Raw genomic sequence first — 25499 nt, 5'->3', positions numbered from 1 at the left:
GTGTCAGGGTCTATGGTGGGAAAGGTTCAAGATAACAGTTCTTGATTTACTCACTGTGAGTTAAAAGATCTAACTACAAGAAATTAAAAAAGAAAACTGAAATTTTTATTGTCACAGAAATATGTCAGTAAGCTCTGCCCATGTTTTGTCTTGAATTGTCAGGGACTATTTCCAGTATTAAATCAGTGCCCGTATACAATGTAACTACATCCCGATGGTAAGCAGCGCTTCACATTGGCATGTGTGGAATAGAGGGGAAAAAAAGGCCTTGCAGAAGACACATTCACAATTACTGTGATAATATCCATAGCAACCAGGCCAACGGAGGAAAATTAGAAGGATGAGAGAAAGACTGTTTATCACCTGTTTTGTGGCATCTTCTAAAACCTCCAAGTAATATTTACAGGAATGTAATCTCGAAGTTAGTTTAGAGAATAAATTATGACACTATTTACACTTTGAAAAATATGATTCATTTACAAAATCCTAAATTGTTATTCACCCTTTGAAACCTAAAGCGACATCTCTTTTCTTGTGCTGCTTTCATACGCTTTTCACTAGTATTTTAACCTTTGAACACTGAGCAAATTCGGGCAATTTCTTTTAAAAACATGGGGGGAGAGGCAATGAGCAACCCTGGTAAGAAATAATCTACAAATTGCAAGACATAAGTAGATTTAGAAAATTACTTTGAAAAAGCTAGGGGAAGCTTCATAGGAAAAAAAGCAAAAAAAGCTAAGAAAAAATATATTTAAAAACATCACAATTGCAGATATAAAATCATGTCATAGAATTACTGTAATTTTTAGGCACTTTTTAAGTCATTTCCTTATTTAAAAAAAAGACATCTCTTTTACTAATTTTCATTTTTTAAAAAACATTTCTTGCAAATTTTGGATAATTTCTTTTTTTGTTGCTCATTGGCTTCTTCCTATGTTTTGAAAGAAATCAAGCCAATTTGCTCAGCTTTAAAAGGGTTAAATTAATACATTACTATAAAACCATTATTTTGAGGTTAAACAATGCAGTTAATTCACAGGGGGCTTTCACTCGGGGCGACCCTATGTGTGAATTGACTCTTTAGCCGTCTCTGGCATGTCATTGTGTTAAGAATGTAATTTCCTCAGACGAAACTCGGACGCTGAAAAAAAAACGTGAGAGGATGAGATTTTACAGGGAAGCAGCCGGTCCTGTAACATGCTCTTTACAAGTTTGGCTGCCTTTGTTTGTGTGTGTGTGCTCTACAGTCCAGTGTGTATCATCCCAGCTCCATGATATGTGTTCGTTATCAGAGTCTGCCACACCGTCACGCGAGGAATTAAAAGCAGACGCTGAGTCGCCATTTGTTGCCTTCTCCTCACAAGCAAGTGGTGAATTGTTGTTTGATTCTGTATCATTTAATGAGTCCAGCAGGTCCGAAATATCAGGGATATCCCAACCGTCACCCATCTCCTCTGTCTCTGCCACCTCTTTCACGCCTCCACTTCTCTCTCCTGTACCAGCCTCCTCCACTTGGCTTTGTGTCTCCGTCTCTTGTTGCTGGTCAGGGACGTCCCCTGTTCCCTTTGTGATGGTTACAGGCTGAGGAAGAGCAAAGGAGGTTCCCGGGACTTCTTTAGTGGGAACTCCTACTGCCACCAAGATGGTGTCCATCTGACGCATGTAATCCAAGTGACCTTTCACCTGGGAAGTAGAAACATGGTTTTAGCTGTCTCTGACTGAAAAAAAGGACATATGTTTTTGTAGATTACAATGTATAGTTTTCCTTTTCCTCACAATACTTGATCAGGAATATAGTGTATGGTGCTCCAGGCCTTGTCCACATGTACACTGGTATATTTGAAAGCTTTTTCTATGGCCCTTCGGCCACACGTAAACTGCATTTTAGGTCACTGAAAATGGATCTTAAGAGATTTTCAGAAACTCAGGGTATGATGTGTATACAGGGAAAATTGAAATTTTGGCTTGAGATGTCACATTGTATCTCCTTGGTGTGGCACAAATAAGGTAACATTTCATGCAATGGCAGACATGACCAATATAGTGCTGACTCTAACCCCTTGTAACAGGATCTTTTTGCATGTTTAAACATAAATGTACAGTTGCTTTTCCACTATATTGAGGAGGAGAGGCATCAGAATGCTCTGAAGAGTTCCCTATTCCAGGATGCCACATAGTAACAGCGTTTTTTCAGACTTCTGATTAGGCGCCATCATTATCTTCTTCTTTGCCTATATGAGCCAAAAAAGTGTGTTTATTGTAGCGTGTTTTTGAATCACCTGAAATACCACCTCATGCAAGCATAGAAACTTTTTTTGCGATAAATTGGATTTTTTTCTTAATTGACATGTTTACATTCAGTGTATTTCACATTTGCAATTTCAATTTGCGCAATTTTAGGGTTAATGGAAACCCACCTATTGTATAGCTGCGATAAGGGTATTGATTTGCTCAGCCCCTCCCTTTCTCTCTCTCTCTGTTAGGAATTCTGTGGAAAACACTGAATGCTCATAATGTTAAACTCCAAATCCATGACAGAATCATAATTGATTTTGCAATTTTTACTTGCCCCTGCAGTTTCATTGCAAAAAAACCCCACACCTTAGCATAGCAGCATGCATTGCAAAAATCCCCAAAACAGCCCATGAAATGATGTTTTTATAACAGTGCTTGTGTGGACAGTATTTTCTTTTTGTAACAAAGGACAAAAAAAACCCATTTTCAAAAATACCTGTATCCATGTGGGCTAAGCCTTAGACGTGTGAAGTATCATTTTAACATTCTTTTTTTAAATGTTCAGTTGTGTAAATTACGAAACTTCTGGTGCTTTACCTAGTTTTGTAAAGCATCACCTAATTTTGTTGAGCCAGATGTTGAAGTTTCACGTGGAATCATGTTGATTTACATGAAGGCAAAAAGGCATTGCTGTAAACTGACACAGACCAGCAGGGGCCTTACTTTATCTTTTAATTTGATTTAAGCAATACAACTGTCTCTTTTGAAGTGCTACTAAAATTCTGTATTTAATAATACGGCATCAATAAATCAAGGACACCTTCAGTGACTGATCCAACACACAACTGTGACATTTTTATGGTGAAAAGTGTTGATCTGAAGCGACTGCTGCATGTGGTTTTTCTTCAAAAGGCAAAAACCTCAAAATGTTAAATAATCTTCAGCTCATATGTGCTTGAAAAGCTATTCATAAAGGAAACTTTAGCGGGCCTAATTTGAATAGAAGCTGTGACTCACCACGGAGGAGAGATCCACGTTGATTATTCGCCGATCCTGGATGTTGATTGGCTGTAGCCCAGCAACGCACAGTTGTGCAGCTGAACTTCGGTACAAGAACCCCAGGAGCCAGTCCCCCCTGACAGATGGACAGTGCAGCAAGTCATTTATTCATGAAACACTTAAATCACAGATCCTGCTGTTCAGAGAGTAGTTTCCAAATCCATGGCAGTCAAAACATCAGAACTGAAACATAAAGTGACTGAACAATTAGTATGTCAGAACTACACAGCAACTGTAAGCTTTTAAAATGTAGAGTTTATCCTTAAATAGATTTCTGTCAGATTACCTGCAGTAGCCGTTCACTATTTTTCCAGCGACCACCCTGGTCATTCTCTCCCAGGCCTTTTCAGAGCCGTCCACAGGGGCCCCCAAAAGGACCACATCCTCCACTACTCCTTCACAACCTGAAGAATCACAACAACACAGGACGCAACTGGTTTGTGAGACAATGTGAAAACTAGAATTACTGCCACGCGATTGTATGCATCCACGCACCAGTCATGTTACACTTACAGCTTACATCCATGTCTGTAAAAAACATGGATTAAAGCTACAGGCACAGAAATAGCCCTTTCAAAAGAGGGCTGAATCAGGCATGCTGAAACACATGATCTGAGTGGTGTTTTTAAGCAAAAAAAACTCACATGCATATTTTGGGGACCTCTTTGACCTAAACAAATTGTGAAACGGTATAATGACATATATCTTCCCCTGGCAGCACAGCAGATCTCTACAATCAGCACAGTGCCAAGGTGGGCCCCTAAGAATAGTGTCAACAATTCAGTATCTGACCAAATATCTCCCCTTCTGTCTCTGAGATACATGATACATTGAGTAATGGACAGAAGAGTGTTTTTGCAGAACATTATGACGTTACAGTGAAGTTGACCTTTGGCCTTTTGGATATAAAATGTCATCACCTCATAATTATATCCTATTAGACACTTTTGTCATTAGAAATTTTGTCATAATTAGCATTTGAATTCTTAAATTTAAGGCCAAAAACATGTTTTTTGAGGTCGCAGTGACCTTTGACCACCAAATTCTAATCAGTTTATTGTTAAGTCTAAATAGACATTTGTGTCAAATTTGAGGACATTCCCTCAAGGTGTTCTTAAGATATTATGTTCACAAGAATGAGACAGATACAAGGTCCCATTGATCTTAACCTTTGACCTATGACCACCACAATGCAATCAGTTCAATCTTGAGTCCAAGTAAACGTTTGTGACAAGTTTGAAAAAATGAGACTTGGATTTCACTGCACGCCTTGTGTGAGAGTTGTTTTGATATAGTTTCCTGTTGTTAAATGCAATCACCCCCCCGACTATTGATTCAGAAAGAGTGTTTGCTTTCTTTGGATTCTCCATTCACTGTGGAGGCATTCAAGAAAGCTTTCTTTATGAATTCATGGTAACATGCGGTGAGTAATTGATATACAAATGGTAATTTTGCAGTTTGCCTTTAAAGGTCATGACTTCCATTCAGGGATGTCTTACAGACAGCGAGTGCTGCTGAAAGCTGTTCATACCTTGGTCACTGGCAAGCTCCTGTAGACAGTAGTAGATAACTCTGGCCCCAAGACTGAAACCTATGAGGCTGACAGGCCGCTTCCCCTTTAAAAAACAGAAATAAAAGAGATGCAAAATTTTTAATTCTACAGCAGCTTAAATCTTCATAGTGTTTACTGAACAGCATTCAATTTAAAAGTTTGTTTTAATAGTCTCGGAGTTCAAACAAAAGAACAAAAAACAGACGTATCATGGTGAAAGTAAAACTAATGCAGTTAATAATAAGTACACAAAATGACAAAGTGCTGTGTTACACATAGACTGTATAAAGATGGACAACATGACAGTTTCCCCAAAGTGTAACATTTCAATCTTGACTGCCTCTTGGTGTCTGTCTGCAGTACAGGTCATAAAGTCCGCCCCTCCATGTAAGTGAATAGGACACAGGCCAAACTAAAAACTGTTTTTATAAGTTTGATTGACAGCTTTGCTGGCCAATCCATGCGCTCGCATTCAATGGAGCTGCTTGTAATTGTTCAGAAGGGTGTTTTGGCGGGATGTCCTCCACTGCGGATATAGCCTCTCCGCAAACTCTGGCTCTGTATGACATCACCAGCAAAAGATGGGAGAAGCCGTATTCTGGATATTTAAACTTCAGCATTCATAGGTGGGGCTAGTGGAAGGCGTTGTCCATCTTTACATACAGCCTATGCTGTTGTACTACGGTAAAGTGTGCCTTATCAGAGGTTAAGAGGTAGTACGATACCTGCTGTCTGCTTCTCAAAACCTGTGCCAGGTGTTTCCCCACCTCAGCTGAGCGGTTCAGACAAACACACCAGGGGTTGTCAATGACGCTGGCTGCTGCCAGCAAAGACGCCGGCCAGGTCAGAGCCGCCACGATGCCTGGACAGTGTGACGGTGTTAGAGACATCAGTGCAGTGCAACGAAAGGACATATGTCTGCATAAGATAGTTGTAATTGTGTGACAGAAAAATAGCATTAACTTTTTATGTCTAGATTGAAAGAGTGAAAGTGCGATCAGAAAGTATTTCATGACAAGCATAAACACTTCTGTTTCTAAATCCACTGAATAGACTAAGTGCTTCCTGCATGTTGCTACTCCTACCTGAGAGCACTGTGTACTTGAGCGCCTCTTGGGCCACCATGCCTACCAGCCCGTCCAACAGAGAGGCCATGGCTGAGCCCAGATCCCTGAGGAAACGGGACTCCCATACCAGGCAGTACTGTTCTCCACACTCGCCCAGGCTGCACCACGGGGCCTGGAACGAACCTGGAAGACAGTGGTTATTTGGTCAGGAAATGACTAAGCAGCACTTGTAATTGAAGTGGTTTTTTTACTCATTGTGTGTGAAGGGGGGATTGAGCTTGAAACTGAGTGTTTTTTAGTGGGGGAAGAGCATCTGCATCTTTTTATGTAAAAGCAGAACTTAAGTGTTTTGTTTGCATAATCTCAGGTGGACACTCTGGTGTAGTTTTTGAACATTAAGTGCACAACTGTTGCCCAGCAATCCCATCCACGCTCTTCATAGCTTCTCTTTACACCAGTTGAAAGTTTAAATTTAAGTTGAACTTAGTTGTTATGATGTCATAATATGTTAAGATTAAAACCTCTGAGCACAAAGTATCAAAAACAGACATTCCTATCAGATTACTTTATCCATGAAAATGTTCTCAATTTATTTTACAGACTAGAAATACTATACAATAATGATATTGTCATGTAAATTTACGTAGACAATGATACAGGATTTATCTAAAATGGTAATTTAGCATTTAGCATCTATATAGTGTTTCTCTAGTCATAGTAACCACTTAAAGTGCTTTCACACAACCATCTTTCAGCTGTTCGCACACACATTTATACACTGTTGGCCACTGTTGGCTACTATATAAGGTGCAACTTGCTTATCAAATGAACATTCACACACACTCACGTGCAGTTTGGGGGTCAGTATCTTGCCAAAGACAGTTCAATATGTAAACTGCAAGGGCCAGGGATCGAACCACTAGCATCGCTATGGAGACGACTGCTCTTCCTCCTGAGCTACAGCCTCCTCTATCAGTCTAATCTCACCTAATCAGTGTAAGAGACTGTCGTGAAACAGCAGAAGCCATACTTACTGTATTTTCCACTGCAGAGCCAACCCGTCACTGCAATGGTCAGATGGAGATGCTTCCCAGAGTTCAGTGGCAGGAACTCAAATTCCTCTATTGCCCCGACACACTTCTTCATCTTATATCCTTGAGAAATAATATATGAAAATTAATCAAAATGAAGAAAAGCTACAGATATTTCACACAAACGAGTGTCAAGTTCAGTCAGACTTCTAAAGAAAATAACTCTGCACATAATCATGTGTCTTCCAAAACTCTTACCAGTCAATCCAGCTCCTGCTGCTCCAAACAGAGAGGCCATGATTGCAATGCCAGTGGCTGATCCCAGAGCTGCAGCCCCCCCAGCCCCCAGCACAGCACTGGCCCCTGCCGCCACCAACGGGGCCGCCAGCCCACCTGTCACACCTGGCAAAAGCACAAAGAGAGCAGTCAGACAGAACAGAAAAAAGCCAGTGTGTGTAAGGTGAAGACTTTTTAGAGAAAAGACTATAGAAAGAAAAAAACTCTTGAAAATGTATGGTGAAGAGATTAGCCAACTGATTTGATAATCAATTTGTCAGTTTGAGTAATGTTTTGTGAAAAAAGGAACATTTTCTGATTCCAGCTACTTTAATGTTAATATTTTCAGACTTCTTTACTCCTCTATGACAGTAAACTGAGTATCGTTGTGTTGTGAACAAAATAAGAGATTTAAGGACATCATCTTGGACTGATTGACATTGTTCACAATTTTTGACGTTTTACAGACCAAACAATTAATCATTTAATTGAGACATTAATCAACATATGAATCAACAATGAAAAGAATTGCTAATTGCAGCCCTACTTCAAACTCTAGGGTGATTTAGTGATCCACTGGTTAGCTTATGAAATTAATTCTAGTCCTATTCACTCTTCTGATAGTTTTGAGCTTTCTCTGTCTGTGAATGGGATATCATGCCGCCTAGTGAGATTAGCCCCATGCATCCCAAATGCTGTTAAAACTTTATTTATAGGCCTAATTATTTATAGGTACAGATAAGTTGTGCAGAGCAGTGGCAACCAATGAATTTTTTTCTAGGGGAAAGTTGACAGATGGGCTAAAGAAAATCTTAGGGTAGCACACCAAAACCAAAAGCCATAACTGAATTTTAGGAGTTTGATAATGCTGTTGAAGTAGGCTGGTTGAAAACTATGTTGATGTTTTGTCTATGTTAGGTGATTCATTCCCTTCAAATTGGCTGGTTGTCCTTGTTCTTAAACAGACAAATGAACAGGTTTAATTTAAAGGAGTACAATTAATAAAAGGAACTGGTAGGTACCCACAAGTTACCCAGGATTTAAATCACAGACAAAATCCAGAATGATTACAAATGACCAGAGGTCCCCAGATTATACTGGTCCTTATGTGTTTACATAAGACACTACATTTTTCAAAAGTTTTCAAAAACACTTGAATATTCACCTATCACAGTTCCTCCGCCCACGGTGGCTAGTCCAATGAGGAGGTAGCGTCGTAACTTTCGCCCTCTTTCTCTCTTCTGCCGCCGAGAGGACTCCTCTCTAATGGAAGCAGAGCCAGACACATCATCCGTATTATTATTTAATATTCAAGGGCTCTAAAAATAAAAAATGTCAAATGACTCTTCGAGTGCGTTCAACGTGACATCTTAAAAACAATGAGCTTCTTGTTTATGGCACACAATGATTGTCACGCCATCATTTTTGGATACAAGTGTGAGTGCGATGCACAGTGTGTTGTTTAAACAGTCTGAAACACACAGGATTCAGTCAAAAAAGTAAAGCTAAGACAGAACCTATTATCACGAAGTGTCTCAATCATCCATCACTTATCCTTCCATCCAAACATGACTTACTCGCTCTCCTCTCCTCCTTCCCTCAGCCTCTCTCCCAGCGTTTCCTCAAACTCCTCCAGCTGCTGTGGAAGGACTCGAAGCAGAAAGCTGACATGACGGATGAGAACTCTTGATCTGGCATCATACTGGCCTGAGTACATGACAGACCATGAAAGTTATAAAGTAACAGTCTTTTCTGAATTTCAAGTAGTTGAACTTATTAATTCATCAAAGGATTCTTACCGTCCTTGACAGAAAAAGACACCAGATCCTGTAAAATAAAGTGAAAGCTGGTTAAAATTTGATGGTTTATGTTAATAAATAGAGAGTAAAAAAATAATTGTTTTGTTAGCATAGTCAGTAGTGAAACTGTCTTAACAAAAATTTTTTAAAAATAATTATATATTAAATAGGACATGACTGCACATATCTAGTGAAATGAAAATCATGTATGACCTCAGGCAGAATTGATTTTTGATACATATTCTATGCAGATGTTATAATTTATCTTGCTTGTCCAGTTATTTTAATTGTAATCACTAGGGATGGGGGGGGAATCAATACATTATAGTATCCCAATGTTTTCGCTTGGTATCGATATACAGAAGCCAAATATCAATTATCAAATAAATTATTAATATTACAGATGCAAATTAAACTTTTGGTAAGATAATGAAATCAATTGCTTTTTTATTCCAATGGATGCATTTCGCTGCAGTAAAAATTAATGAAGTGACATAAACAGACATATTTATTAGATAAAAAACATAATCGTTTGGGACATATTTGCAGTAGAAAAAATTTAATACATTGCAATATATGTTATGGCAATATTTACCATATTGCAACACATTCAAGATCGCAGCAATATTGACCCATGATCCCATCATGATAATGTTTTATCATAAAGCCTCTAGTGATTCCCACACCTTCAAATTATTAATATACTACATATATCTTTGACTTCATATTGCTGTAGTTATTACAATTGTACCTTTTTATTTAATGTGTTCTTTTACTGCACTCATTTACAGTCAAACAGCCAATGTGCTCTTATCCTTCTAGTCAACTTTTCTTCGCCTCATTTACATTTGCTAAAATCCTATTTGCATTCTCTGTGAGAGTGACCGTCACCTGTATGATAGGGGTGGATCCAGAGGCCAGCAGTGGTTCAGCCTGTAAGATGGAGAGGAAGGTGTCCGAGCCTTCAAAGCCCAGACCTGACAGGAAAGCCCCCATAACTGGCATCACGGACTCATCCAGGTCCAGCCAGCGCACCAAGCCCTGCAGATACTGCTCCCTGAAAACACTGAGGAAAGTGTACTTATTAATGCATTATTCACACATGAAAGAAGATAAAGACATTTTTTAAGTAATGTTTCATTTCTGCTGAAAAAAAATGAATTAATAAAAAGACCAGTCATCATGATTTCTTGGAGTTTCTTACTCAGGCTGCTCTCATTTTTCCAACTTATGAATTTTTGGATGTCAGAGACTTCTGAAAGACTATGTAAGAATTCCACTCTAACCCACTTCAATTTGTGCAACTCTAATTTTGATTTTCTAGCTTTTAGTATGGAAATCCATGATCACTTTAGAAATGGAAAACCCAGGTCAATTCACACAAGTATGTATGTAACAAAAATTGAATCAAAGGTGTTCAGACCAAAATCCACCCTCTTACCCCTTAAATAACATATTAGGTGGGATTACAGGATGGTGGATGGTTTTTATCTTACCAGGAAAAAAAACTGAAGCAAGCACTCTTTGACACAATGACTACATTGACATAACTAGGAAGTACACACACAGAGTGTCATGATGACATTATCCTTCAGGCTCTGTTACCTGTTTTCAGATCCAGTAAACAACTGGCCCAGAGAGACACCACACAGAGCAGCATAAGCAAACCGGCCCTGTTCACTCATCTGTCTGCTGATTATTTCCTCTGAACTGGGGTCACGTGGACAATCTTGTGTTGTTTCTGCTCCCCCTGGGTCTAAATGGACAAAGCTTAATTATTAACTTTAAGGTAGCAGTTTGACTGAAATCATAGAGGAAACAATGGAGACATCCAAACATTTAAATTTCACATTAATCGTGATAAACAAAGAAACAAACAAAGAAGATGGTATTTGCACTTGAGGGTACACACTGTAACAATATCTTAAATGCTGTTTGGTGGATCATATGCATGCCGATTTTATCCCAATGGTTGATATGAGGTCTTATGACATACAAGGTATGTTAATGTCACCGATGAGAAATGTAACATTAGACTTCACGATTTTTAGAGTGGGTTTTGGTTTGACGTGTCATTTTGATCTTGCAAATAGCCTCACGGAATTAGGTTATACGGAGTCTAACTTTGTTCTCATTATGTCTCTGATGAACTGACCTGAATTCAAGATAGAGAGGCAGCTCAAGTGTGACCCACATGATTTTTCAACACAACTTAAAGTTAAAACTTAAAATAAAACCACTGTTTCTTAAAACAAGCACATTTCATTAACACATAACACTTGAGTTAGCTGCTACAACAGCTGGCTGATAGTTACCGTTACCCTCAGCCGGCTAACTAGCTAACGGTTCACTGCTAACTTTTGATAATGTCCTCAATTTTGATATATTACTCTACTGTTGCACTGGGGACACTAAAAAACAACTTATTTGTGGTACCTGGAGTAAAATTTGTGTCCGTGCTGCTCTGTTTTTCCTCCATGGTCACCAGTATGTCAACTCTGTTCACTAAACTTTTGCTGCCTTCACGTGCTCCTCCCGTGCTCTGACATCTGAAAATTACACGCAAATACGTCAATGGCGCGTTTAAACTATATTAAGCCTGATGGTAAATATTCCCCAAACCACCAATGCAACAAAATAATTTCTTGAGGATGTTTTAATGCGCCATATAAAAAAAAAAACACAAAACCAATTTGTGCTTTATTGATAACATGACGGGGAGAAATACATATCGGAAACACGTTTAATGATATTATCATGATACTTGGGGAAAATTTCTTTATTGTAACTACTTGGTAATAGCAAACCCTTTAAAATAAAGCTTTCCTTTTACAATAAAAACTTCCCTATGTCATACACAAGCTTGTTCGTATTGCAATGTAATATTTTCGACCGTACCTGAAGCCATCATGCGTTTGCAACTTTTGAGTGACGTAACTTCCACGTACGCGTACAGAGGGCCAGGGATCTGTTCACGACTGACGCGTTTTGGAAAGTTTTTGTTGGAGAAATTGGTATTGAGATGATGAATCACCCATCTGTAGGTCAGGAATGTTGAGTTACAGTAGGTCTGTGTGCCACGGTTTCAATGATTAACCGTGCTTTACACAGAGAGGCGGGAAACCAGGGGAAACCTCTTGGTGACACAAGACCCAAAATCAGAGCTAGTGCAACTGCTGGCCAGCAGGTGTGAGTGTAACATTTCCTATCTCTTCATGTATCCCTTTTCTGCAGTTCTGTCTCCACAACCTTGATTATACCAATTATTATTGATGGGTCACTTCATTTGCTGAATGATTACTCTTTATAATGGAGATTATCCTGAAATATGGCAGAATCCCCTGTCAAACTGAACAGTAAAGCAATAATAAGCCTTTTGTAATTTGTCCACCTTCCATTCACACATATTTCAGTTTGTTCAGAGTTGTTCCAAGGTCCATGTATGACTGTCTCTCTGTCTGTGTGCCATCAGCAAAATGCTTTATCCTAGATGCTTGATGGCAGTACATCAGAAAGAGGATGGTTGCCTGCCAACCAGTTTCACTCAAGGGCATGGTCACGGATGCACACTGGAATAATTTGATAAGATGTTGCCAATGGCCAAGAAAGCAACAGAACACGTCATTGTCCAATTGTGTGTGGTTTACGTGGGTTTTAATAGCGGCAGGGTCACAAGCACAAAGACAGAAAAGCAAGAGACAGTCACAATAGACCAAGGACGATGCATTTGAAAAGAATGTTTATGTGGAGTGGAGATGTGCCCTATGAGTCATACCACTGTATGAGTATAGTATAGAGTATAGAGTGTGCAATATGGTAAACCATAGTCCAATATGTGGAGCACAGTCAGGTACAATTCAAAATGTGGAGTACAGAAAAGTAAAGTGTAATATTTGGAGTAAGCTATAGCAAAGTATAGTGCAATATGTGGAGTATGATATAGAACAACATGTGGGGTATGGTAAAGTACAGTATAATATGTGAAGTATAGTAAAGTATAGTGCAATATATGGAGTGTAATGTAATAAAGTATAGTGCAATATGTGGAGTATAGTAAAGTACAGTATGTGGAATGTAGTGAAGTATAATGAAAAATGTGGAGCATAGTTAAATATATGTGAAGTATATTAAAGTGTAGTGCAAACTGTTGAGTCTAGTAAAGTACAGTGCAAAATGTGGAATATAGCAAGTTATAGTGCAATAAGTTGAGAATGGTAGTAGAGTCAAATAGTGCAGAAAAGCTAAATGAATTAATGTAGGAAGTGATTATCCAAGGGTGAGAATTAGTTGTATTTTTTCAAAGACTCCTTAAATTACTCGTTATTTACTTATACATTACACACCACCTTTTCATATACACTCTCTGATCACTGTTTTGTTGATCTCTCACTTTCTCAGACTGTTTTGTCTGCTCTTTCCCATTTGCTTCATCAGCTCCAATTTACTTTATATACCTGGCACTGCTCTCATCTCCCTTCAAGTTTTCGAGTCTGAATTCTGTGTAGTGACAGGAGTGCAAGGCAAACACTGGAAAAGTGCACAAGGGCGGATTAAACTTCCACCAGGTCTCCGTGTGGAGGAACTGTTAGTACAACAGTGGTACTTTGTCAAAATAATATCCTGGCCTTGTCACAGAGGAATCTCCAAACCTACGTGTGCTGTAGCTGTCTGTCTCTGAAAGGCATCCTGTTTATACAGCCCACTGAATGGCCTCTAGTGTCTAATAAACAAGACTTTATATGTAGCAAAGCTGCAGCTTGATTACTAGTGATATACAGAAGTGCATCTTTATTTGGAATGTCTTTCTTGCATAGTATAAAAATGATTTCTACATTATACAAAGCTAAAGTGCAACAGACACAACTAACTATTTATGGTTTACAGATAAGAGGCAATGTGATAGAACATTTTTCAATAGCACTGATATGAGTTCTCATTTTACAGTCTTGACCTTGAGCTTGCCTAGACTTGTAATCAAGGAAAAATAAAAGCCCAGAGTCTGACTTTGAATACACAGTGTTGAAAGCAGTGATAGAAAAGATAATATGAAGTGAACTCCTGCTGTACCTTGAATTTAATTAAGGCTATTTGTACACCTGCACTCAACATCCTTGGTAGTAGTGCATTAGTAGTGCATTTACTTATCCTTTTACCAGTGCATTATCTCTAGTTTCTGTAGCTATGGTGACCATTTCTACTACTTTAAATGTTTTACAATACATTACATCACTAAATATTGACTGGGCTTTAACACTATGAAAATAATTCTATATACTGCAACAATTATTTGATTAATCCATTAGTCCATTAAAAATGATTATTGGCAACTATTTTAATAATCAATCATTTCAGCCATTTTTAAGCAAAAATGTTGAACATTCACTGTTCTCAGTTTCTCAAACGTGAGGATTGGATGCTTTTCCTTCTCTGATATACTGCATATCTTTTGGGTGTTAGAGCGTTGGTCAACAATAGCATTTTTAAGACATCACTTTGAGATTGTAGAATTTAAAAAAATAAATTAATAGCTAAATTTTGGAATAATTCTGCATTTAGTGATTTCACATCCCAGACTTCAAGTCTACAGTCATGCTACTGGTGTGCCTTAAGCTAAAATGCTAACATTAAAATGCTAACATGCTCAAAATGACCATGTTAAAATACAACTAACACGTATAATTTACCATATTCACATACTATATAAACAAAATTTTGGGCTTTTTTGCCTTTATTGTTATAGGACAGGTATGTGTGAAATTAGTAGAGAGGAGATGCCATGCTGCAAAGGGCCATGGGATGCTTTTGATGGTGTAAGAGTAGAAATTCATCAGTATTTGAGGGGATACTTAGAATTTCCTCAGGCATCTCAGGTATAATAGACTCTGCCTTGCTTCTCTCACCAATGAATCAATATGCAATACCCAGGACAGGCCCTCAATGATGTGAACACCAAGGTACTTGAAACTGGCCTCTCCATCAAGGACCTCTTGATATTAGAGGGCACACCATTCTTTCATTGCGCCTTCCCGAAAGTCCATTATCATCTCCTTAGTATTATTGATGTTCAGGAGTAAGTTTTTGTCCTGACAACAACAGGTTTAGGGTAAGCCTTTTCATTGTTGTCTGTGATCAGGCTCACCACAGCTGTGTCACTAGCAATCTTGATGATGGTGTTGGACTCTGAAGTGGCTTCACAGTCATGTGTGTACTGAGAGTACAGTAGGGGGCTCAAAATTCTGCCCTGGGGTGCTCCGGTGTTAAGGATGAGGGTAGAAGAGATGTGTCCGCCCACACCTACCATCTGGGGTCTGCCTGTCAGGAAGTCAAGGATCCACATGCACAGTGAGGTGTTTAATCCCAGCTACTTGAGCTTTGTGACGAGCCTGGAGGGAACTGTGGTGTTAAACGCTGAAATGTTGTCAATGAAAAGCAATTTCACATAGCTTCCTTTATTTCCCAGGTGAGACAGGGTGGAGGGGAGGATACGTGCTATGGTGTCTTCTGTTGATCATTGGGACGGAAGGCAAACGTAAGTGCGTCCAGTGTGTAGTACTTCAGCACTACAGAAGTGAATACCACTAGGCGGAAGTTATTCAGGCTGTACTGAATAGTGGCAGTAACTGAAAAGAAAATTGACATGAATGACTGTACCAAATGTCATGGCAATCCATCCAGTAGCTTCTGGGATGTTTCTGCCTGGACAAGAGTGATGGACCAGCTGACAGACTGACATTTCCATCTCTAGAACTATACCGCTAGTGTGGCTAATAAAAAGAAACTGTGGGAGACTGTAAAACAAGTTTTGTGAAGCTTTCACAATTTTAAGTATACATTAGGCTACGGACTCACAGCCAGTATTGATACTGTTTTTAACTGCAGACACTTTCACAAAATTTCCATAAGACGAAGACAACCTTTATAACCTAACCATCAGCTTCCACATCTGACATCACCCATCGATCACCCTTGGGCTAAAACTACTCTTCCCTCTTTGAGCTATGTCACACAACCTGCCAGTGTGTTAGCGTGTGTGCTCAGTCTTACAATGGATTACTCATTGAAAAGCAGACAAGCAGACAGGCAGAGCTCAGGCCAGACAAGTTCAAACACGGCACCCCCCGTCTTCCCCCATACCCTATCACTAACAGACAATGTCAGGTTTCTTCTCCTATCTGTCACCTTGACACTCGACAGGAGGTTGAGCTGAGTGAAACCAAGACAGAGTGGACTGCATGACCTGTGGGGCACTTAAGAGGGCGTGTTATGTGTGTGGACGGTGAAAAGAAAAGAGCAGGAAGTGAGAAAGAGATAACAGAAAGGTTGAAACGTTTGAGCGTGTGGAGAACATGCCTGGAAGTGAAAGGCACAGACTTAAGTGGGGGGGTGGAGGCAACGGATGTGGATGACAGGTGATTGTGTTAACAGGCAGGATGGGTCGGACAGCAGGGTTGTCATCTTCCTGTCATTAGACGATGGTGGGCTGTTCATCACACCTGGTGAAGCGCTGGAGTGAAAGTTTGCACAGTTTCAGCCTCCCTGTCTGCAGCACAGGTATCAAGATTTGACCAGGTGGATAGATTGTGACTTTTGAACAACATATGAGCCTTTGTGTGCACTCTTTTCCTATTTGTGCACTCCTTTAGAGTGAGCAGATATAAGAGGGATGGTGGTTTGCCTCACTTAAAACCTTGATAGGTTGCCAGGTCCTCCCCCAACTCAACCTGCCCTAACAGATTCCACTGCGGATGCACTTGTAATTACAACACATCCCTGCCTCTTTAAACCTTCAAACATACCACAAAAGTGACTTCAGCTACTTTTTTGTGTGTGTGCATTTATGCCGTATATGTATGTGTGTGCACCTCTGTCAGTGTACATGTGAGGGCTTGTGTGTGTGCTTATGTGTTTGTATAGCGTGCAAGAGTGTTACTAAGGGTGAGAGGCAGCTGGGACTGCTGAGGAGGGAGTGTGCGGGGTGACGAGGCCGAGGAATCACAAAGGGAGGAGAGAATGGAGAATCCAGCTGTTGTCCACTGCGGCCAAAGCAATTTGGAGGACCAGCAGAAAGGAAGATGGTGAAAAAGAAAGAGGACACTAATAGGCCTGCTTTATTGAAAACAGTAGAAGCAGAGGGCATGTGGCAGGAAAGAAAGGAAAGGATTTATTAGAGTCCTTGTGATGTGAATACAGACACAAACACACTTCAGCAAAGCACTGAATTGTGGTTGTATGTGAGTGTGAGAAACGCCTGTTACATCCAGCCAACTGTAGCCTACCATCCTCCTTCCCACAAGCTGCATGAGTGCAGCCAGCGCTTGGAGATCTCTGACATCGATGAGTCACCGCCACTGACCTTTCTCATGTGGTTTCTGAATAAGTGGGACTTTAGTATTTCGCGGATTATGGCGAGCATTAGAGGTTCTTTGAGCAGTTTGAGCTTTTGGATGGATGTCCCTCATTTTATACAGAACAAGAGAGCACTTGGGGGCACACTGAGGCTGTGAATGGAATTTCCTTTTTGTATTGCTGAACTATAGTCAACAAAGCAGAATAGTTCTCAGAAACTCTCTTAAGACATTTTGGAAACAACCAAAGCCCTTTCAGAGGACCTTGGGCTCATTGGGGATAAAGTTTCTCACATGCTGCTGGAGTCAGACCCTAAGGTGCTGTTAAAATTACCCATAAAATGTTTTTTAAGCCAACTTCTTCATAAATCATGATACTCTACACCCCTCACCCCTAACACATAGCCCTTACCCCTTTGTTTCGGGCGTTCGCATCTAGGGGTAGGGTGTCCCAATTCTATTTGGGATAGAGGAATAGGGTGTGTTGCTACATGCACCTCCAAATGAAGGTTTTTTTTCAGAGGCATGCTCCACATTTAGTGCAAACCAAGGCAAAATGGCTGGGAATTCGGAAAAAAAGTGTTTTCTTCATTAATAAAGATTTAAAAGTTATAATAACCATTTTGTTATTCCAACTGGCCACCAACATTGTTAGACAATGATATTTGGTCTAATTTAGCTTGTGATGTCAGGTGACCAAAAGTCTATGTCAGGACAATGTCTAATGTTCATGTCAATTTGACGAAGAATATTGACAACAGATGACGTTTTCGTTTTGTTGGTTTTAAGTTATGTTGTCAAATAACCAAAATCCAGTGTCTCATCCCAAAGGTCTACCCCACAGAGCACTGCTAGTGGTCTGGTAATGAAGCAGTGTTACTTGTTTTAACCACTGATTACGTGAGAGTAAAGATCCAGTGTGTAGGATTTAGGGGGATTTAGGAATCATTGTTTTTTTTTTTCTTTTCCTTAGAATGAGCCGTTTTAGAGCGGGTCCTCTTCAATGAATTCCACCATTGTGTTTCTACAGTAGCCCAGAATGGACAAACCAGTCACTGGCTCTAGATAGGGCAATTTGCATTTTCCTGTCGCCCACTGTAGTTCTCCTACATGTATGGAACACAGGAGAAGTTTCAGTCACCATCTGTAAGCTCACCACTAGATGTCACTAAATCCTAAACACTAGACCTTTAAACAAATTGTGATAATATCATGATTGTCATAAATGCATCTGTTTATAGGGCCTTGGTGGTCTTTGCTGCATGTCGCCCCCTCTCTCTCTCCCCCTTTCACACTTGTGTTGTTCTATCAATTAAAGGCAAAAAATGCCCCCCAAAATACCTTTAAAAAATGCATCTGTTTATGATGACGTATCAAGGTCTTAAACGGTTCTTCCATTAGATGGGGGCCTTTACCTTAGGTGGCACATGTCATCAAATCTTTGAGCCGGCTGTCTTTTCAACTTTTTTAAACCCAACTTGCCCTGATCAGTTTGTTTTCATACTGAGCCAAAAAGATGAGCACATTTATCCTCTACCTATAAATATCGCCCCCCCAGCCACTCCTCAACACAATAGGTCCATTGTCTGTGCAGACCTCTCAAAAGGAACGGAGCCAGCTATAGAGAGAACCTCCATCGACCCAACTTGGCACAACCACAGGCAGCTTGTGACATTTTACTGTGGAAACTTGCAGTGGGTGTTGGCCTCACCAGTGCAGAGCCTCACTGACTGTCGATTATTTCAAAACAGATGTTCTAACTAGCAAGATGGATCGAGCTGTGTATACCCACTTTTACTGCAAGACAGTGAGCAGACACGGGTGCTTCTGTCCAAACTTAAATATACACTCTGATTTCTCCCGACGAACCCAACGGTTGCTTGTGTTTAATATAACTTGTCATATTTGTTTAGGGGAAGCAAAGATTGAGCATTTCTGTGGATGTTAGGTCTTGTGTTCTTGGAACACAGGGAGATATCAACATTTTTATTCAGATTACTTTTTGTTTCAGGTTGCTAGAGCAAAACAAAATGTTCTAAAAGTCAAAAAGGAAATGCCTTTATAGAGTAAACAGCTTAAAATACAGGACCCACTGTGGATATACAGGATGCTGATGCTGCAGGAAAGTACCACTGACGCAGGACCGGGGGTGTCAGCATTGTTCAGGAAGGCAGTGGGCACTTGGCGCACTTCTGGTCTTCCGCACATCCCAGTGATGGGAAGTCCGTCCACTTTGTCGGTCTGTATTTTTAGTTTAATGGCTTTTATTTAGGCCCTGCGATAATATGGCGACCTGTCCAGGGTGTACCCCGCCTTCCGCCCGATGACAGCTTGGATTGGCTCCAGCCCCCCTGCGACCCTTACGAGGACACGCACTTACAGAAAATGACTGACTGGCTTTTATTTATGTATCGTGTCAAGGAACAATCTTGGCTGTGTGTTTGAGCTGCTTGCCTGAAAGCTCCAAATATAAATTCTGCTAAATATTTTGTCTGAGTTTTACTCTTATCTGGCAACACTTCGATTCACCTCTTTTTTCCATCACTCTCATACCTGCATCATCCTTTCCCTAATCTCCCTCTCCTCCTTTAGCCCAGGCATGTCAAACAATTACATAATAACCAATAAATACCAAACCTTCAATTTTCCCTCCTTTTTTAGTGTAGTGTACATTCTGAAAACATTCATTCATTTAGACTGCAGATGATGAATAGTGTGAGATGTCTTAAGATGAAATGACTGCAATTTTAACAATGTCTCTGTTTTTCCACATGAAGTCAGTACTCACTGTCATTACATGTACATTTTTCCATACATCTTGACTCCTGTGTAGTATTTCTGACATCATCACACTGCACCAAAGTGGAAACTATTGAGGAAGCAGGTGAAGTTATCCCCTGCTCTGCAAATCATTTAAAAATCTTTCGTTTTGGCAGTGCCTTAGCAGCAGGGGTTCCTCCAATATTGTTTCAAAGGTCCAGTGTATCATTTAGAGGGATATGTTTGCTTTCTTTGGCGTATAATCATCAGAAATTCAGAATTTTGTGTTACTGTCACGGTAGAATGATCTGTTTATATCAACATAGGGAGTGTGTCCATGTTCACGGAGTCCCTATTTGGACCACTATGTTTCTACAGTAGTTCAGAAGGACAAACCAAACACTGGCTATTGTTTGTGCTTTATGTGTTAATAAAACTGAACTGAATTGAATCGAGTTAAATTGGACTGAGTTAAATTAAATGAAATTTAATTTAATTTGCTGTAGATGTGATGATTTTTTGCTTCATCCATCCTACTTAGCAGCCCCTCCACAACAAGAGTATAGAAAAAATGCTGATTTTTTTAAAAAGTAAAACTGCTTTATTCAGTGTTTTTACCAGTAATCAATGGATCATTTTGTTCTGGAGATGACGAGACTTCTGCAGAAAATTTGGCTTTTCGTAAAAACCTCCTGAGTGTGTGGATCTTAATTTTTTAAAGTTTTTCAGTGAAAAAAAGGTGAGTACAGATAAGCAGGTGCTGGGCTTGTGGCCCGTCTCCCTCATGCCAAACATTGTCCGAAAAACACTCATTTGTAACAGGACACTGCCTTATTCAGTGGTTTTGTTTTTGTTTTTGTTTTTTATTTATTTACCTGGTCCACTTGTTTTGGAGAGGTAGAGACATTTTTGGATAATTTGGCTCCGGGTAAAAACTTCCTGAGTACAGAGGGAATTCTAACCAGGAGAAGTTTTATCTGGTTGCAATCTGCAATTCTCACCACTAGATGCCACGAAATCCTCCCAAATCTGTTCCTTTAAGATACAAGTCTGATACAGATTCTGCTGGACATATTTTGCACAAAATTAAATATGCTAAGTACTCATCTGGCTTTTTTTTGTTTTGTTTTGAGAAACTGAAAGCTGTATTCTGGTAAGTATGGAAAAACCTCTGAAGCAGCATGTTAAATAAAGTGGGCAACTCACCGTTTAATTTGCTCCTGAAACCTGACACCTCTTAGCCTTCAAAAGTGGATCAGATAGGTGTGCAAAGTCATCCGAGGGCTGGTTTGGATCCTTTAACGAGACGCTTCTGGCCTTTCTTTCTTTCTGGCAGTATGTTTGAGACTTTTGATCTTGCCTCCCTTTCCTTCATGTTTTATATCCTTGTGATGCAGTTTCTTTTACTGAGGCACTTTTGCTTTTCTTCCTCGAATCCACACAAAAACCTTGGTTGCTATAAACCAAACCTCAAAAACCATACACTGGCAAAGTGGAGGAAAATACTGGCAAATATAGATCTGTGGAATCCACTTTACCACCGACAGTGGCATTCCAGTATGTTGCCAAATCCTCTGCAGCCAAAGTTTTAATGGGTAATTACAACTAGGCTGCTATTATGGGCCAAAGTTACAAGAAGCTGTATAAGAGGCAGTAACTCAAGCTGCTTTAAGAGGCTTCAAACCTCTCCCAAAGGGTGTGCTGTTTTTCTTTATTTCGATGCTATCACACCCTCGGTGTTGTGATGAACAAAATGTCGTAAACTCTTCCATAGATGACATCTCACTGTTTTGGCTTCTCCTCCCGTTCCTCCCAGTCCCTCTGCTGCTGCCTTGCCCACAGCTAAAAGGTCAGGTTTACTCTGCTTTTTCACTTTTTCCCCTTTACAAGACTTTTAGTTGTCATCCCACCAGGACTATGATGGTATGTGAGAATGAGCAGAAACAGATCACTGCTCAACTTGCGTAATCTGACAAAATGATTGAGGCAGTGGAGACAGTGTGCTGACACGAAGCTGTGTTGTTTGGAAACAGCCAGCAGTGTGTATGGGTATCAGCACCATGTCAAACACCAACTCGACCTACGGCTCGCGTGCTCGACGCAGGTCGGTCAGCTGCACGTCATCTGTCATTGCACAGCTCATGCAATGCTTGACATGCTGAAATGTAGACAAAAATGTGTTTATGTACGTGCGAAGAATGTACACTCAGAGCATGCTCTGTGCATTTGCCTGTTCAGCTATTTACTGCTCTCACCCACAGTACTGCAGAGTTGTTCCAGGTGGGGGTATACTGTGTATCTCACTGATTTACAGCTTGCTGACTAGACTGTGAAAAAATAAAAAGTGCAGAAAGAGAACTCCCATCTGTAGTAATATCCGAATAGCACACTGTCGTTGACCGTGGGCTTCTAGGGCTGCAAATGTGCGTGTGAGAACTTGTACAGCCCTGGAGGGGAGGAACATAAAAACTGCATAGAAATTAATGTTGCATGTCTTGTTGAGCAGTAGCAGCAGGGTGTAAATGGAACATAATGCAAGCAGGGAACTTGACTTCCCAGACTTTTGGAGTTCAATTTTAGCAACAGAGTATTAGACAAGTATCTTCAGAAACTGGACACAAACTTAAAGGTCCACTGTGTGGAATTTTTATAGGCAGAAATGAAAATCAATACAATAAGTATCTTTTCTTTCGTGTATGATAGCCTGAATATAGGAATTGTCCACCATGTTACACTGCCAAATTTCTGCATTTTCATGTTGGCCACTGTAATCAGCTGCCCCTCATCGACAAACCAAATAGTGTTGGAAAAACTTTTTTTTTTAACATCAGACTGCTTTATTAAGTATTTTTACCAGTTTAAATAACCGGTTCCATAGGTTTTTAAGAGGACGAGACGTCTGTAGAAAAGTTGGCTTCTGGGACAAACCTGCAAGTCTAGATCTTAAGTTATTATAGAAAAAATGTGAGTGCACTTTAGCAGGTGCTGGTCTAGCAGCCTGTCTGTGATAAGCCGAATAGCATCGAAGGAACACTGATTTGTAAAGTGAAGCTTAATCAGTGTCTTTACCTCTTTAAATCAGCTTGTTAGTTTGTTTGTGAGAGAAAGTGACCTCTGCAGATAATACAGCCTCTGATAAAAACCTCCTGAACAATAAAGACTGAAAGAATCCAACACAGTCTTACCCCAACATGTGAAATAATGCTGGTTTTTCAGTGGATCTTTATGTCTTAATTGGACATGCAAGGTGCACCTCCTGCACCTGTTTTGGATATTCTGGAGTAGTGTGTCAGTTTCTGCTTTTTACATAAATTGTAACAAAATACACTTCCCTTTTCACAGGAAATGTACAGTTTCTGCTTGTTAAATGTATACAGTCTTTGTCAAAACACAGTTACGATGAATGTAAAACACTTTGTTTGTGGTGCGTTGTGTTTTGTGGTGTTTTTTGGGACTGGTTTTTGTGTATTTCTGCTGGTGTCTCTGGGTGTCCTCTTTTGTTGCAGGGCTGGGCCTGGCTTTCGGGTGCTGGAGCTCCTTGCACACTTCCTCACCTGCGCCTCATCTCCAGTCACCTCCCTGCAGCACATATACTCCGGCTTCACAATGCTCTGGCGCCATATTGTCTTCCCACCCCACCTGTGGTAGATCGGCAGTCTCTTCTCAAGAGTTATTTCTAGCGTTTCGTGTTTTTGTGAATTCTGGATTTTTGTACTCACTCGTGCTTCTTTGTCTCCTCCAGTGTCAACCTTACCTCGAGCTCCAGTGCCTCGCCGCCCAGCCCCTCGCTGTTGGACACAGCCACTCGCTGCCCTCCCCACTTTGGACAATTCCCCACACCTCATTTCACCAGCCTTATGTTTCCCCTCACCACTTACCTCCCCTCGGACTCTCCTTGCTCCACGCTCACGCTCCTCCTCGCCTCATCGCCTCTATCAGCTCATTCAGCCACACCAGCTACTTGCTCTCACATTCCCTGGCTCCCATTCCCCATATTCCTCACCCCTTGCACATTCCACTACCTAATTATTAAAACTCTGTTTATTGTTCGCATCCCCACCTAAGAGTTCGCTTTTGGGTCCTGCCTATTCCACTTATCGGTACCGGGTTTGTTGGACCTATTCACCACACCTGCCTCCTACATTCCAGTGACTTTCTAGCTCTTCATATTATGGTAGTTGCTGCTGCCCGTTGTGGATCACACCACCCAAAAGGAGCCTTGGTAAGTCAGTGTCTGACACTGACCGACTGGAAATGCAGCAGTATTTGACGTGCTGGGTTGTCACCTACTGTCTCTAAAACCAATTGACCCAGTGCTTTTCATACCCCCACAAAAGGTGCCTCTTGCATTAGTGTCCGACATCACTAACAAAGTGGCTATTTGATAAGTTGGGAGTGAAAATGGATGGATGAAATCCAACCCCAGAGTTCATGCATGGCACACGAAAAAAGTTTCTGTCGGTTACAATTCTTACTGCCAGATGCAACTAAATCCTGCACACTGCTCCTTTAAAATGTCATGGCTACCAAAGATGTTATTGTTGATGCATACATAAAGAATAAAGGGTGACCCATGTGCCACAAGCATGACAATACCATATAATTGTATTGTGCTTGTATTTGTCTAATACATGGTGCTCTTTTTGCACTGTTTTCCTTACAGATGATTGCAATGAAATGTAGATCAGACAGAGTTATCATCATGAGTTTTCAATCACTGACTGCACTACACTTTTAGTGTTTAGTTACTAGGTGTGTGTATTGAGAAGGGTGTGTTTATTGTCAATATCTCACTGAAACAATAGATGTATTTGAACACGATGCGTCACAGAGGAATCCAGACCTTTGAATTCTTGCATCCTCTCATGTCCATTTATTCCCTCCTACCCCCTTTGTTCCTTTCTTTTTCTGTCTGTGAAACACACGCACGCATGCCGCACACACACACACACACACACACACACACACACACACACACACACACACACACACACACACACACACACACACACACACACACACACACACACACACACACAGTATCAATAGTCTCCATGCTGAATCATACAGTCCCATGTGAAACCATGCAGTCCACTCACAGTCACTCTCAACATGGAAATCTGTAACTTTATTTTTAAAAGGCTGAGTGGTTGACCTCAGGAAATAGTCTACATGCAGAGTTGTTGACCATTTTCCACTCTAGCGCTATGTGCTGTATAATTTTGAAGATGCACTCCCAGTGGTTTGAATACTGCAAGTATCTGTGGTCTCTGTCAGTGAACCAGAGGTCCTTAAACTTCCGGATAGCTGGAATTCTTGGTTGTCTTCGCCAGACAAATATTGCGAAAATAAGTGAAGTGCAAAGGTAAATATTA

The 25499-nt window shown here is 40.4% G+C and overlaps 1 protein-coding gene and 1 long non-coding RNA gene across 2 annotated transcripts; one reads left to right on the top strand and one right to left on the bottom strand.

Annotated features, from left to right (window-relative positions):
- Nucleotides 1-83: 83 nt before the first annotated feature.
- On the bottom strand, nucleotides 84-11553 carry tmco4 (transmembrane and coiled-coil domains 4). The gene is given in 15 exon segments (XM_042491995.2): nucleotides 84-1237; nucleotides 1240-1683; nucleotides 3253-3370; nucleotides 3581-3698; nucleotides 4826-4910; nucleotides 5572-5708; nucleotides 5932-6096; nucleotides 6948-7067; nucleotides 7203-7346; nucleotides 8386-8483; nucleotides 8798-8927; nucleotides 9020-9047; nucleotides 9911-10085; nucleotides 10625-10775; nucleotides 11456-11553. Coding segments are annotated over 15 exon segments (1989 nt in total). The 5' UTR covers nucleotides 11499-11553; the 3' UTR covers nucleotides 84-1204.
- A 9444-nt stretch (nucleotides 11554-20997) lies between these two features.
- Nucleotides 20998-24727, top strand: LOC148188776 (uncharacterized). Its single transcript, XR_015777349.1, has 2 exons — nucleotides 20998-23768; nucleotides 23867-24727. It is a non-coding gene; the product is annotated as an uncharacterized LOC148188776 (long non-coding RNA).
- The last annotated feature ends 772 nt before the right edge of the window (nucleotides 24728-25499 follow it).

This window comes from Plectropomus leopardus, chromosome 9 (genome assembly GCF_026936395.1).
Source record: "Plectropomus leopardus strain MGB_pleo_1.0 chromosome 9, ASM2693639v1, whole genome shotgun sequence".
In the NCBI taxonomy this organism is placed as follows: Eukaryota; Metazoa; Chordata; class Actinopteri; order Perciformes; family Serranidae; genus Plectropomus; species Plectropomus leopardus.
Note: the sequence above shows the minus strand (reverse complement) of the source record. Positions and strands in the feature narration are given on the sequence as shown.